The sequence below is a fragment of the Vespa velutina genome, chromosome 12 (assembly GCF_912470025.1).
Source record: "Vespa velutina chromosome 12, iVesVel2.1, whole genome shotgun sequence".
NCBI lineage: Eukaryota > Metazoa > Arthropoda > Insecta > Hymenoptera > Vespidae > Vespa > Vespa velutina.
This window is the reverse complement of record NC_062199.1, coordinates 798,665-812,500: the sequence shown is the minus strand read 5'-3', so window position 1 is coordinate 812,500 and position 13,836 is coordinate 798,665. Positions and strand designations below refer to the sequence as shown.

The 13,836-nt window shown below is 37.9% G+C and overlaps 2 protein-coding genes and 1 long non-coding RNA gene across 4 annotated transcripts; 1 reads left to right on the top strand and 2 right to left on the bottom strand.

Annotated features, from left to right (window-relative positions):
- Positions 1-1,374: 1,374 nt before the first annotated feature.
- On the bottom strand, positions 1,375-4,966 carry LOC124953409. Its single transcript, XR_007102221.1, has 2 exons — positions 2,177-4,966; positions 1,375-1,923 (listed from the first exon to the last, which is right to left on the bottom strand). It is a non-coding gene; the product is annotated as an uncharacterized LOC124953409 (long non-coding RNA).
- Positions 4,967-5,213: 247 nt separating this feature from the next.
- Positions 5,214-12,071, bottom strand: LOC124953402 (protein-tyrosine sulfotransferase). Of its 2 annotated transcripts, none has more exons than XM_047504727.1 (8): positions 11,932-12,071; positions 7,699-7,992; positions 7,464-7,597; positions 6,950-7,058; positions 6,623-6,817; positions 6,309-6,562; positions 5,983-6,180; positions 5,214-5,854 (listed from the first exon to the last, which is right to left on the bottom strand). In XM_047504727.1, exons 2-8 carry the CDS (start codon positions 7,840-7,842, stop codon positions 5,743-5,745), a joined length of 1,146 nt encoding a protein of 381 aa, XP_047360683.1. In that variant the 5' UTR covers positions 7,843-7,992; positions 11,932-12,071; the 3' UTR covers positions 5,214-5,742. The 2 variants fall into 2 exon arrangements, with proteins under 2 accessions (XP_047360683.1, XP_047360682.1); XM_047504726.1 differs by having other exon boundaries at positions 7,699-7,973; positions 11,932-12,070.
- Positions 12,072-13,043: 972 nt separating this feature from the next.
- Positions 13,044-13,695, top strand: LOC124953408 (ribosomal protein 63, mitochondrial). The gene is made up of 2 exons (XM_047504736.1): positions 13,044-13,253; positions 13,352-13,695. Exons 1-2 carry the CDS (start codon positions 13,201-13,203, stop codon positions 13,605-13,607), a joined length of 309 nt encoding a protein of 102 aa, XP_047360692.1. The 5' UTR covers positions 13,044-13,200; the 3' UTR covers positions 13,608-13,695.
- Positions 13,696-13,836: the final 141 nt, after the last annotated feature.

Genomic DNA, 13,836 nt, shown 5'->3' with positions numbered 1-13,836 from the left:
CACTGTCTATCGATTACATCGTTTTATTGAGGACCAGAAAGGATATCGGTGATCGAGCTCGACTCATGTTCATGATCTGCGCCTTTTTCTTAGTTTCTATAAAACATGAAATCCAATGAATCTTAAATAACTCGTAACGCTTATATATATATATATATATATATATATATATATATATATATATATATTTCGAAGAATAGTCATTAATGAAGATAGAAATCGATAGAATTCATCCGTAATCTCACGCTCTTATATCGCTTACGTTATCGTGATAATTAACATTTTACGTTCTTTATTCCGCGATAAGGAACGTCCGTCGTCTTCATTCATATATTCATTTTATAATAGCTATGAATACGGTTCTTACAATGAGCACACACGTGTCATGCTTTTTGCACAAGGCAAAAAATACGAAAGACTGACGTTTTTTACATAAATGTTACGAATAAAAAAAACCGCAGTAAAAGAAAAAAAAAGAAAAAAAAAAAAAAAAAAAAAGAAAAATTGCGAAGAATTCTATCGACAAGAAAATAAATGTACTTTGGTCCTTTTACGTGTGGGATTCTTCCCAAGAAAAGATTTCTACCGAGAAAAAATAGTAAAAAATCTCGAATCTCGAATGAGAAAAGAATGATGAGATAAAACAAAAAGGAAATATGCTTTCTCGTATGCATATAGGTATATGCATATATATATATATATATATATATATATACATATATATGTATATATATACATATATGTATGTATGACTCCCTTGGTCGTCCTCGGGCCTCTTAAACGCGAAAAGTGGACTATTGCAAAGACCCTATCCACTCGTACGCACATTTTTTTACTATCACAGAGAAGAGAAAGGAATGTTTGTTATCGCGGAAAAAGAAAAAAAATGGAAAGGGCTAAACGGCGACGTAAACAAAACTATTCCGCTTTACTAAAATAGTGCCTTTTTATCTAAGACTTTGTTGTTTGTGCCAATTCTCAACGCGACGGGGAGCGGGGGCAGGAGAGAGATTTTACCGTGTTCGAGCGTCTTATTAAAGTACGACCAAGAGTTAAAGGGAAAAAAAGAAAAACGGAAGAAAAAAAAACCAAAAAAAAAAAAAAAGAAAAGATGAGAGAAAAGAAAAAAAGAGACGCGTAACAAAAGATGCAGGATCGGAACGAAGCATGGGGAAAGTAAGCGAGCGTTTCGATGGGAAAAGAGGAGGAGAGGAAAGGAGAAATGCCAAAATGTGTTCCATAGGACGAATGTCGTTGAGAGTCCCCGATCAGTAGCTACTTGTGTATGGGAAGAACGAAAAAAAAAAGGATAGCAAAAAAATGCAGGATAGTTGGTAATAGAAATTAACCGTGGTAATAAACGTCTACAAGTGATACGTGTACAAGTACATAAAAAAAAAAAAAAAAAGAAAAAAAGAAGCATTCTTTATTCGTACGTAATACATTCTCGTTATCAACAAATCGATATACATATGTACGACATTATTGCGCACCGAATACGATATCATTAACATGCATACATATACACATAGTATGATCCTATATACGCTATAATGCGTATATAATGAATTTCATAATCTTGTCCACGATCCTGAAAAGAAAGAGGAACAAAAAACTCGAATCGGATATCTACCCATAATGGTACAACAGCAGCAGCATCAGCACCAGCAGCATCACAACCACCACCACCACCACCACCACTACCACCACCACTACCATCACCATCACCACCACCACTCCGTCGATACCCCATCGCACGTAATTTTGTATATACATTATACATACACGCATCTATTTGTACATAATGATACCTTTAGAGCACTAACAAAGGCGGACCCTGTTATTATAATTGATATTATAATTAACTGATAGTATTATTCCTGTTATCCAAGTAGTGGATATACGGTTTCGCAGTACTGCTATCTAGAAAAAAAAGAAAAGAAAAGAAAATCGTTATCTAGCGTTATTACTTGGATTTTTCCGATAGCATTTAACATCGGTCACTGATATGATATATATATATATATATATATATATATATGTGTGTGTATAATATCAGTAAAAATTATCATTATTATTATTATTATTAATATAACTATTATATTCTAATCGTCATCTTCATCGCAGTCATGGTGACAACGTCTATGAGAGACTAAAATTAATTTAAACTCCTTACGTTTCATTCCGATTACTTTTCTTTGTCTCGATAGGCAAAAGAAAGGGTAATCGATGATAATTCCAATTTTGTTATCCTTCGAAAGAATAATCTCACGCATTTCCTTTTCCTCGTTTGAATCTATTCGAGCTCCATTCCTTCCCATTTTTATCCCCAATTGTCCTCTGACACAGAGTGGCGCATATAATTTTATCGCATATGAAATTTTTGCCCCACCCTGGATCATAAATGATGATAAAGAAATTATTGTAATGGAAAAATCCTTCCGATAAATTTTCAAACTCTATCTTTCTCGCTCCTACCTCACTCCCTTTGCTCCCATAAACTTGTGTACATGTATGTGTGCGATCACGCGTCCGCGTAACGACAACATTCGAACGGAGATGAGAAAAGAAATATAGTGGTTAGTCGGTTTTATAAACCAACCGTAAGATCCGAAATGCTTTGATAGAAAAAAATTGCGGGAATGTAATAATTATTATTAGAAATTTGCTCCGTTCGATCGATCGAGGATCGTATCGATAAAGACCGATCCTCGTTCGACGAAGGTACTGATAAACGAATCGACGTGTTATCGTTAAGAACGGAAACCTGTTGATCGAAGAAAAAGATATATATATATATATAACGTAATTCTTCCTCGAAGGTGTTAAAGCTTGAAGAAAAAAAAAATAAATAAATAAATAAATAAAGAAAGATGGAAAAGGGTGGGAGGAGGATGATGATGATGACGACGTATCGGCGATGCGTTGAAGCTAAAATAAAAGAAACCAGAGCGGAGAATGTATATATAATAAAATTGGAGTCACTGGCTGTGCTGTGTAATTTGTTAATGGCAATGTGATATATATTATATATGCATATATATATACATATATATCTCTATAGATCTACGACCGCGGCTATACATCCATATTCGTTCGAAGCATTGTTTCGTGATAGATCGTTTTAAAATTAATCATAAAAAGATCGTTTCTTGATAATAATTGTTGATATATATATTAACAAATTGTTTGATCTTTACGAATTGCTTCGATTCGAGCGATTATTTGGCATCGTCCAAAGACAGAAAAGAATGAAGGAGACAAACTAATCTCGCCTAATCGCCAATAGTACGTGCGTATGTGTGTACGTGTACATATAAAGACATATTTATAATAGCAACAGCTTCTGCGTTAAAGCCGTTTTACCGGAATCTCCATGTTCACGAATATAAAGATTGCCAAGGAATAAGAGAGAGGAAATAGAGAAAAAAGGATTAGAAGAAAGGACACGACAGTGCTAAAGGCGATCTTTGCGAATATAAATCGTATTGAGTCGTGATGGAACGGGCATCTAAATAAATACATTATCCATATAATAAAAATATGATCGATGATAAAAGATAATATATCTAAAGAATTACATTGAACTAACGAAATGAAATAACAGGGAGAAAAGAGAAATGCTAGTTGTGTATGCCGATACCTCAAGCCTGATCCAGATCGATCTCTTTGATCTCGCTGAGAGGAGGCACCGTCGTGCGATCGATCGATCTCTGAGAGATCTTCTCCGCTATACCGCACTGCCATTATCTTGATAACGTTTTTATAAAGCCGCACGAGTCTCGGCGAGTTCCAATAGGCGAAGAAAAAGAGACAAATCTCTTTTCGAATTTATGATTCATCTGAAATGGAATTCGAGCGAGACGCGCTCGAGTCGGAGACGTAGAAAAACTCACAGAGAGAGAGAGAGAGAGAGAGAGAGAGAGAAAAAAGATAGATTTTTCGGAAAGATGCAGCTCCAGTGTCGAGTTTTTTTTCGAAAAGAAAAGTTGCTGGCAACTTTGAAAATGCGACGACGTAAGATTTGCTATTCCTTTCCATTATTACCTATGCTTCGTCGCGTCTCGGATGTTGTAATTCGCGAATAAAGTAACGCACGTTACATCGTCTTTACGCACTGGAGCCGTCTTTGAAAAAAAAAAGAAAAAAAAAAAAAGAAAAAAGAAAAAAGATGAAAAAAAAAAAAAGGAAATTTTCTTTTCAACGCGCTTTGTCGTCGTGGTCGAAAAACTTGAGACATATTGCGTGTCACGTTCGATAGAGAAGTACGATCGATTCGATTCGTTTTCCGGCCTTTAAAAAAGGTTTCAAGAAAGGGAGAAATTGAATATATCTATGAATCGTAGACGATATGAGTCACCCTCTATAATAGACGCTTATTGGTGAAAGCATTTTTTTGTTATTTCATTGAATTGAAAGAAAGAGAGAGAGAGAGAGAGAGAGAGAGAGAGAGAGAGAGAGAGAGAGAGAGAGAGAGAAAGTGAGTACGTATTGAGAGAGCGAGTGCATGTTTGTGTGATATCTAAGACGATAAACGCTCATCCTTCAACAACTACATATATGCAATATAAAAATGAGTATATATATATATACAGAACAAAGCTGCGAGAACCATTTGTCCTAGTCCTAGTATTCGAACTCATCACCATAATTTATAACCGATTTTAATTTAAAATTAATAAAATGATGTTATATATAATATCTATTATGTCCAGCCTCTTTCACTAATCGTTCTTCATATAATCGTACATAAATAAATGCTATCTTTATTAATCATAAAGATATATAAGCAAATGGAATGGATGGTGGACGGAAAAGAAAATTTAGAGTTGTATATAATATTAAAATAATTTAATCGCATAATTTGTTGGACACTAACATTCCAAACAAGACTAAATTAATGTTCACATTGCAATGAGTCGTCCGTGTGATATACATATATATATACATACACATATATATATATATATATATATATATATATATATATATATATATATGATGCATTTCTCTTTGCAAATGATCATGTTTAATTGAAAAACGAAGAATATAAAACATTGCCGTACTCTTTAGCCCGCATTCGTACAAGAAAATATTTAATTAATCCTTTTATAGTTTTCGACCCGATCAATGTTCTCTTTGGAATTGATGAAAGAAACGAAGAATCGATATCGTTAGATTCAGGACGGGGACACGAAAGCTCTTTTTTCACATTTTTAACATGTCACACATAAAGTAGAAGAAATAGATATCAGAAATAGAGATTGACCATTGCTTACATTTGTTCTCTTATTTTTTTTTTCTTTCTTTTTCGTTTTCTCAAATAGTTTGCATTCCCATATTGGAAGGACTTCAAATCGTTAATACTTTTTAAACGATACGACCCATTCGAACACGATTGATATATAAAATTAATAATAAAAAATAAAGTTGAAATATTTCAAAACATTAGATACCATAATGCTTGATAAACGTCATTCATATTTTTTTTTTTCAAAGGAGGTCGCGAGAATTTAATGAATTCCGCGTATTCGATTTTCCCTAGTTAGCGAGTTTGCGCATCTCCAGGCGCACTGCGCGGGAGTTGCGAAGAGAAAAAGAAGATAGAAATATAGAATGAGAGAAAGAGAAAATGGGACGAGCCGCATCGTTTGCGTGTACGTTTGCATTTCCATTAGACTATGACGATAAATCGTACGGATTGGGATAAAGCGTTCCTAAAGAAGATTGCTCGATCCTTGGTCACGCATTTGGGCCATTGGTAGAATCGTCTTCGTTACTCAGTCCAATTGGCTTCACTCGTAAATCGAATTGCCGAGCTTTCGCCGCCCAAACTTCCCCGTCAGCGAGTACCCTAGAATGAGAAAAGGTTTAACGATCGAATTTCTTTTTTTTTCTTTCTTTTTCTTTATTTTTTTTTTTTTTTTTTTTTTTTTTTTTTTTGAAATAAATTTATAAGACATCGAAACAATGTAAACGTACCGTCTGGTATTGTCGCTAACTAGACTGTCAGGGGCACCATAGACAGGTGGATTGGCATAAGGATCATAACCGAGAACCGAGAGCATTGGTGCAATGTCTGGCATTTCCCTGACAACATCCTCCGGAATGTTGCCCACCCATTTGGTCAATGCTTCTAGATTAACCGGCTTTATTATCTGATCCGACGATCTCTCGACTCTGCATAGTCGAAAGAACAAAAAAAAAAAAAGAAGTAAAACGATGAATGGAATTGGCAAATCTTATTGGAATATCATAAAAAAAAAAAGGAAAAAAAACGAACTAGTTCTTTCTAAACTGGTACTAACTTGCTCAGAGGCACCCCGCCAGGTTTGTTAATAAATTCCTCGTGATGCATCACCGATTCGTTCCAAGGCACGTCCAAAAAGTTTAAGATCTTTTTCATCCATTGTCTCGGATGCAGTACCAACTGTTCGTAAGGTACCATTAAACATCTTTCTGGTCCGACCTCTCGACATTGCCCGTACATCGCGGAAATAGCGTGATTCCATCTAATCAATGATTGACGGTAAGACGTCAGATCGAAGCCCGTAATGGTGACCTAGAAAAAGAGAACGTTGCGAGGTCATCGATGAGAAGGAATTCCTAGAGATTCCTTTACCTTTCTCGAGATGATGGAATGAACGGTTGCACGACCATCTCGTACCATGAAAATAAATTTGGCATTAGGGAAAAGCTCGAGCATGTAGGAACCCATTTTCAATGTTAAAGGATCTTTGTTGCATAATCTAGGAGCCGGTTCCGCGTGTCGAGCTATTATCTCCAAGCAAAACGCCGCTATCGCGCTGTCTATCACCTAGAAAATAATTTCTCCCCCTTGTAAATGAACTAAAATTATCATGGATAATCACGTTTGGTCGACTCAACGTCCTGAATATATACCTTAATCCGTTATTATACGGGTATAATATCACCGGTATATACTTACATCCTTGGAGATACCGGCTTCCGTCAATCGCAAATTTTCTCTTTCGGATTTGGACCAGTGCATTTTCATTTGCAGAATCCGCGGTATAACCCTGGTCTCTTGACCGCACCTAATAATTCGAATAAACTCTATCGGACGTTGTCGTTGATTGGCGAGCATTAGATACGCGCGATTAGAGACGAAAATCGATTTACAAGGCGTCGGACGGAGAAGGATGGATAAATTAGAAGGGGATACAACGCATTTATTATACCACGTTTCACCTTAAAAATAACTTACATTCTTACCTTCAAACTTGTATTCTTCTTTTTTCTGTTTTTTTTTTTTTTTTTTTTTTTTTTGCGAGGAAATAAATGAATAAAGAGGAGAAAATTAATTCGATCCGATCCATTCCGGTATCAACTCTTTATAAACTTATTCGATTTAATCGAGTTATTCGATCGAAGGAGAACATCGAAAGATTTGTAGGGAAAAGCGATAGAGAAAATTATTGCTAACGACCGACTACACTCACCTCACGTCGGGATGCGCATCGAGCATGGCGCGCATCAAGGTCGTGCCTGATCTCGGCACGCCTCCGATGAAAATAAGCGGCATGTATCGATCGTAGGTGTAGGTTTTATGGTCGAATGGTCCTATGACGTATTTCTGAAAGCAAACGTTAGAAACATATGCGATGGTTGATTCGCTGCGTCTCTCTCTCTCTCTCTCCCTCTCTCTCTCTCTCCCCCTCTCCCCCTATCTCTCACCTCTTTCGCTAGCATCGTGACGGCAGGTCCGTTCTTATCGGTGCCACAAATGATACCCAGCTGATAGAGAGCGAAAACGAAGAGCAGCGCTACGAAGCAGAGAATGGGCCCTTTTCGGCCGGCACGACTCGACAGCAACGACATGCCGCCTTTTCCTGCCGCCCTTTCTTGCCCCCTCCCTTCTCTATCCACAAGCGAAGAAGCTTCGCTCAGCTACTCGCTGCCCTTCAGCTGCCCTCCTGCTATCTGTTATAGCTCTTACTAGCTCATCGCACCTGTGGGAAGAAAGTTTTTCTATATACAAAAAAAAAAAAAAAAAAAAAAAAGAAAGAAAAGAAATGAAAAGAAAAGAAACTAAAGAAAAACAAAAAAGAAAGAAAGCAAAGGAAGGAGCCAATCTGTAGATCTTTTAGAGTAAGTAAATAGATAAATTCATCGTCATCCAATACCTGGCTCGGATATGAGAAGCTTATGATAAATCGAAAGAAAAATAGAGAAGAAGCGAAGAGTATAGGAGGATAAAGGTAAATGGATGGGCGGGCCGATGGTTCATGAAACGCGATCAACAACAATTGGGACGCGCTAGCGAGGAAGAACAAAGAGCGAACGAGCGAGAAAGAGAGAAAGAGAGAGAGAGAGAGAGAGAGAGAGAGAGAGAGAGAGAGAGAGAGAGAGAGAGAGAGGCAGAGGAAGGAAAGAGTAAAGAAAGAAGGGCGAGAAAGGATCAAAGGAGGAGGTCAAAGGACGGTGAAAGCACCGTCCCGGTTCGTATCCGTTTCCCAACGATATGACTTTCAGGAAAAGAGCTTTCTATTTCGCGTCTGTCTCTAACCTTTGACCTCTTCTCGTGCGAAAGCTACGCCCCTCCTGCGTCCTTTTTGCTCTTCGCTCTTCTCCTGGACCAGTTCATCGTTCCTCCCTCACCTCCCTTGTTGGCCCTTTCGACGACGAGAGACGAGGACAATCGGCGCATATTGCTCTAGCCTCGGGCAAGACACGTCGTCCTTCCTACTCGCCGTTTTTTCCTATGATTTTTTTTTATTCATTTCTTTCTTTCTTCTTTCTCTCTTTTTCTTTTTTCTATTTTTTTCTTTTCTTTTCATTTTTGTTCCTTCCTTGCTTTCTACCATTCTTCTTCCTTCGTCACTCTTATTTCACGTATCCAAGTGTCACGTGTCCCATTTACCTTGTCCACCCATCTCTGATTTATTCCGATTTTCGATAAAACAGCTGTTGTGTGCTACATCGTCCTAAGATATTTCAGAACGATCGTAAAATCAATTTTATTCGACTACACGTCGATTCTATTTCCGTTCCAATTTACAAAAGTATCGTCGTCAGGCAGGTACGGAAAAAGAAAGAGAGAGATGGGGGGGGGGGGGGGGGAGGAGGAGGAGAGGAAGGGGGAGGGAAAGAGAGGACCGAGAGATCGATATTTACGATAGCACTTACTCCCTTGGCACCCAGACATATTGTTGCCTTTCGTTTCTGATTAAAGTACGAGTGCGCTCGCTTCCATGAATCGCGCGCCATTCTCGAGCGTTCCCATTTCTGCGCATCGTGTTTATTATTAGAGAAGAAGCTTTCATAGACCTCACAGAGATTCTCCTCGATATCGACGACCGATGTTCGTTCCCGTTCGTTGTCCTCTATGTTCATAAAGGGAACACCGATAGCGTCCTCGATTTGTAGTCGAATTGCTCTCGAATTATACGATTCAGCTATCCAATTGTAAGTCTAATGGTGATAAGACTCCAATAGTATCAATTTCTTGGGGATTTAATTATGACCCTTCTGGGAATCTAACTTCCTCTCGTATACTATATATATATATATATATATACACATATGAGAGCTAGTTAGAGAGTGGAAAAGCCATGGTCTTGATAAAAGTACGACGAGGTAGCTTATCGATCTTCCCAGTAAAATTGAATTAAGCTCCCAGAGGAAAAATAAGGACCGGAAAAAAAGGAAACAAGAGAGTAGGATGGGAGAGTAAAAGAGAGATAGGTCGGTTTGGCGGCTGAGTAAGTCGTTCTTTAGAGAGCAACCAACCGAGAAGAGAAGCAAGACCGAGTAGAAGCAGATAGAACATAGGGAGGGAAGAGATGCCGAAGAGACGAGGCTTAACTGATGGATTTACCCCGTTAACGACGAGACCTCTAATAAGATCGACACCGGAATTCTCATTAAACACTTTTTGTTATTTCCTCGCCGTGATCTAGTCCTATTTCCTAAGGGAAAATAATTTTCTTCTTTTTCCTTGAATGATTTCGATGATAGTAGAGAACTAACTATTCATTTTCGTTACGTTATATCCTTAAGAGAAACAACGTTTAAATTACAACATAAATAATGGCTGCGGAAAAATTCGCTGGAACAACCAAATCATAAAATACCCAACGCGCAACCTACATTAAATATCACTTTGGATAGAAAAGCGTGGGAATGTTTGTTGGCCGTGGAACGTAATTTTGTAGCGAATTCGTGGAGAATGGGTCGCGTGACGAGTATGGCTACATCATTTGATATCACGAAAGATATACGCTCTCGGACGAGATCCATTTACGAGACACACGCAACACACATTAAACTATATATGTATATATCTTTATACGTATTATAAACGTTCGTTTATTCGAATTATCAGCTTGGATTGGCCTTCGAACCTATTAGCGTGTTCGTTCTAAACAGACACGGGGTTTGTGTACGAACGATTTAGTAATTTAATCCAAATAAATTGCTGAATAAACACAATGATTGATACGAGTGTTTCTTTTTTTTTTTTTTTCTTTTTTTTTTTTTTTTAAGAAAAAGAAAAAAAGCAAAGAAAAAAGAAAAAAAAAAATACGATCGATACTTAATCCATCATTTACGATACGATTTTCCGTCGTTTCACTTAATTTTCTATCAGAGCTAATTCTCTCGATCGAGCATCGAAACGATTCGATCGTACTCGATCGGATGAGTAACCGCAAAGTGAAATGGAATTCTAAGAGAAGGTAAAGGCTCGTCGACTCTATCGATTCGATCCATACGTGCATGCATACGTGCATGCGGTGGACGCGCATGGCTGTACTTACGGTCCATCGGAAACCATTGGACGCTTTCGATTAACATGTATGTACTTGACACGACGCGACGTCCTTATCAAATTTACAATGACACGTGTCCCCGAAGGCTAAAGGAACAAAAGGGCTTATCGAGTCGTTCAAACGTGATCGGTTGATATTCGAACGATCGAACGAACCTCTTTTGACGAGAATCGACTTTTTCTTTCGTATGAGGAAAAGAAGAAAAAAATAAAGAGAAGTAATAAAAAAAAGAAAAAAAAAAAAGAAGAAGAAGAAAGAAAAAAAAAGAAAAAAACAAAGGAAAACAAAATGAAAAACAAAATTCTTTAAATCTACGTATGTAGATTTTCTGCATTTTTCGAGTCGAACTGAAACTGCAACGTTGTGCAATCCAGCACGTTCCTTTGGAATAAGGCAAACGACACGAATATATGTATCGTGCATGCGTGTTATGTAGATTATGAACGGGAAAAAGAAACATGTAAATTAGGCGAGGAAAGGCGAGGGAAAACGGTGCTCTTGCGTGCGTGCCTGGCGATCTCAAAATTCTCGCGGATATTCATTCGTGGAATAATTAAAAAGTGATTAACACGATTGCGTGAAGAATTCGGATAAACTAGGCTCGTTGACATGGATATATCTTAATCGAGGATAATTATTATTTGAAAAAATAGAGAGAGAGGGAGAGGGGGAGAGAGAGAGAGAGAGAGAGAGGTAGTCGCAAATAATACTAATGCTGAATTCTGAATCCGAGAAGCATTAGCGGTAGTTTGCGTTACGTCATGAATCGAGGTTAAACGCGCACGCGACTTGTGTATACGGGAGGGCGGCATGGTCATCGACGCATCAGGTGTCAGTCACCTCTTTCTCGTGAGCTTTCTGTGTTTGCTGCGTGCATGTGTGCGTGGACGCGTCTATGTGTGTGTTGCGTGAGAGGCATGAGCGTGCATGAATGTGTACGTGCGTGCGACATTAATAGAAAAGAGAGGGAAAGAGTATCGTGTTGTCTCCACACGTGTGCGCAAGCACGTCTTTGCGCGCGCTCGCTCGCTACATCAAGGAGAACGGTCGAAGTGTATAAGAAGAGGAATAGAAGAAGAAAAAAAGATAGAGACTGCTGTCATCGCCTAACTTGGAAGAAGGCAAGCCGTTCACTTACTCGTTTTTCCACGACGAAGATGCTCCTTCCGTCGTCGCGCCTATTCACTCCTGGCCTTTCACTCCTTTTTCCCTCTTCTTCTTTGTCGATCTTCCCTTTTTTCCACCTCCTTCTCCTCCACCTACTCCGCCATCTCCTCCCTCTCGTTATTATCGTTCTTCTTTTTCTTCCGACGAGAATCAGATTAACTCACTCACTCACTCACTCACTCACTCACTCACGCATGCATGCATGCACGCACGCACGCACGCGCGCGCGCGCACATACACACCGCAAACACGCAACACACAGACGCACGAGCGAGCGAGCGAGCGAGCGAGCAACTCACGCCCAGTAATAAAAAGAAACCCGTTGTATGTGAATAGAACAGAGTGAATAGTAATTGATTATAATCTTTTTTATATCTGACAAAGCCCCTTTTCACTTATCAAAGTAGCGTCAAGCCAAGTACGCCGACGACTGCACACTACCGAACCGAACACAGCGAGATCTAACACGAGCAAAACTCTAGCGCACGATTCATGCGGATCAGCTGCTCTCTCGATTCTAGCGCCGTACGTACTTGTGCTCTTTTTATCAATCAACGCGACACCTGTGCCATCTACTACGATACAACAAGGTGCATTTTTAAAGCTAAATTTAAATCTTTTTCGACATGGGACTTCAAACATTTTGTATTTTTTTTTCACTTTTACTTCCAAGAACCAAGCTCGTAATTATTTAATAATACGATTGATTTTGACCCGTGTCCGACGTAAAAAAAACGTTGTAAAACACTTTTATATAGGGCCTCGCGTTAGTTTTAAGCGAATAGCAACGTGGCAGCACGATGATTACAACAGAGGCGTAATCGATTTAAACGAAATGACATTTAAATCTTGGCGCTTATAATAACATCCACGAGGTGTCGATAGTAACGTTCGATATCGTTTTCTCATTGGCCTATTTAGTTAAGCCAATAAAACGACATATTATAGCTATGAATGAATATTCATCGTACATCTGACCAATTGAATGGAACTACGTTACTCAGGATTCGTAGTACTACATGCGAAGCTATGATTGGTTCTTCGTTCATTATAGTTTACCATTCAATATGTAACGATAGTATCTATCGAATGAAAGAGTCATTCTGAGATGACACCACCGTCGTCGAGGTTATAGTAACTTTAATTCCTACTAGGTCGGATGAACGCATAACCTTACTTTTATAAAAGAAATTATTTTCAAATAGATTTCATTATATATTGACAAGTTGTCGCTATAATTATGAGACTCGGCACATATTTATTGCGGAAAGAAATACCTTATCGATTCAGAGGGTGAGTTGCATTATTTTTACTTATTATTATGGATTGATATTTATAACGAAAAATATTTTACTTTGATGCATTTATTGTTTATCGTTTCTTTATTACAGGAAGTATCGTAAAATAAAGAATCCCACGTTTGAAGATTTGCTAAAATTAAGGCATGACATTGAAAGAGAAGAAAGGAATATGTTGATTTTAAGACATCCATATTTAACGAGTCAACAATCTGCTGGTCACATGAGTCATAAAGAAAGGCCAACTTTGGGTCAAATATATGGGAAATTAAAAGACGAAAAGTTTTCTAAATGCATAACCATTGAGGACAGATTAAGTCACTTAAAAGTATTAGAACCTTGGGATTGAAGCGTATATTTGTTTATAAAATGCCTTAAATCCTTTATATATCATAGTATTGTATAATTATTAAATATTTTATATGATTTAAAATGTATATGTGAAACTGTATACCTCTATATGTATATCGGTATGTCTTTTGTATTCACATTACATTGTAGATAACATTTAAAGTTGAAATATTTCAAACACTGATTTAAATCTATGTAAGTTTAAGGACTGCACCAAACGTTATTAT

Excerpts from the sequence above, each read along its gene's own strand:
- LOC124953402 (XM_047504727.1), bottom strand. The coding sequence starts at position 7,842 with ATGTCGTTGCTGTCGAGTCGTGCCGGCCGAAAAGGGCCCATTCTCTGC. Across the intron at positions 6,563-6,622 it reads ATTCCATCATCTCGAGAAAG|GTCACCATTACGGGCTTCGA; the intron begins GTAAAGGAATCT and ends CTCTTTTTCTAG. Across the intron at positions 6,181-6,308 it reads GGCGGGGTGCCTCTGAGCAA|AGTCGAGAGATCGTCGGATC; the intron begins GTTAGTACCAGT and ends TCGACTATGCAG.
- LOC124953408 (XM_047504736.1), top strand. The coding sequence starts at position 13,201 with ATGAGACTCGGCACATATTTATTGCGGAAAGAAATACCTTATCGATTC. Across the intron at positions 13,254-13,351 it reads ATACCTTATCGATTCAGAGG|GAAGTATCGTAAAATAAAGA; the intron begins GTGAGTTGCATT and ends TCTTTATTACAG.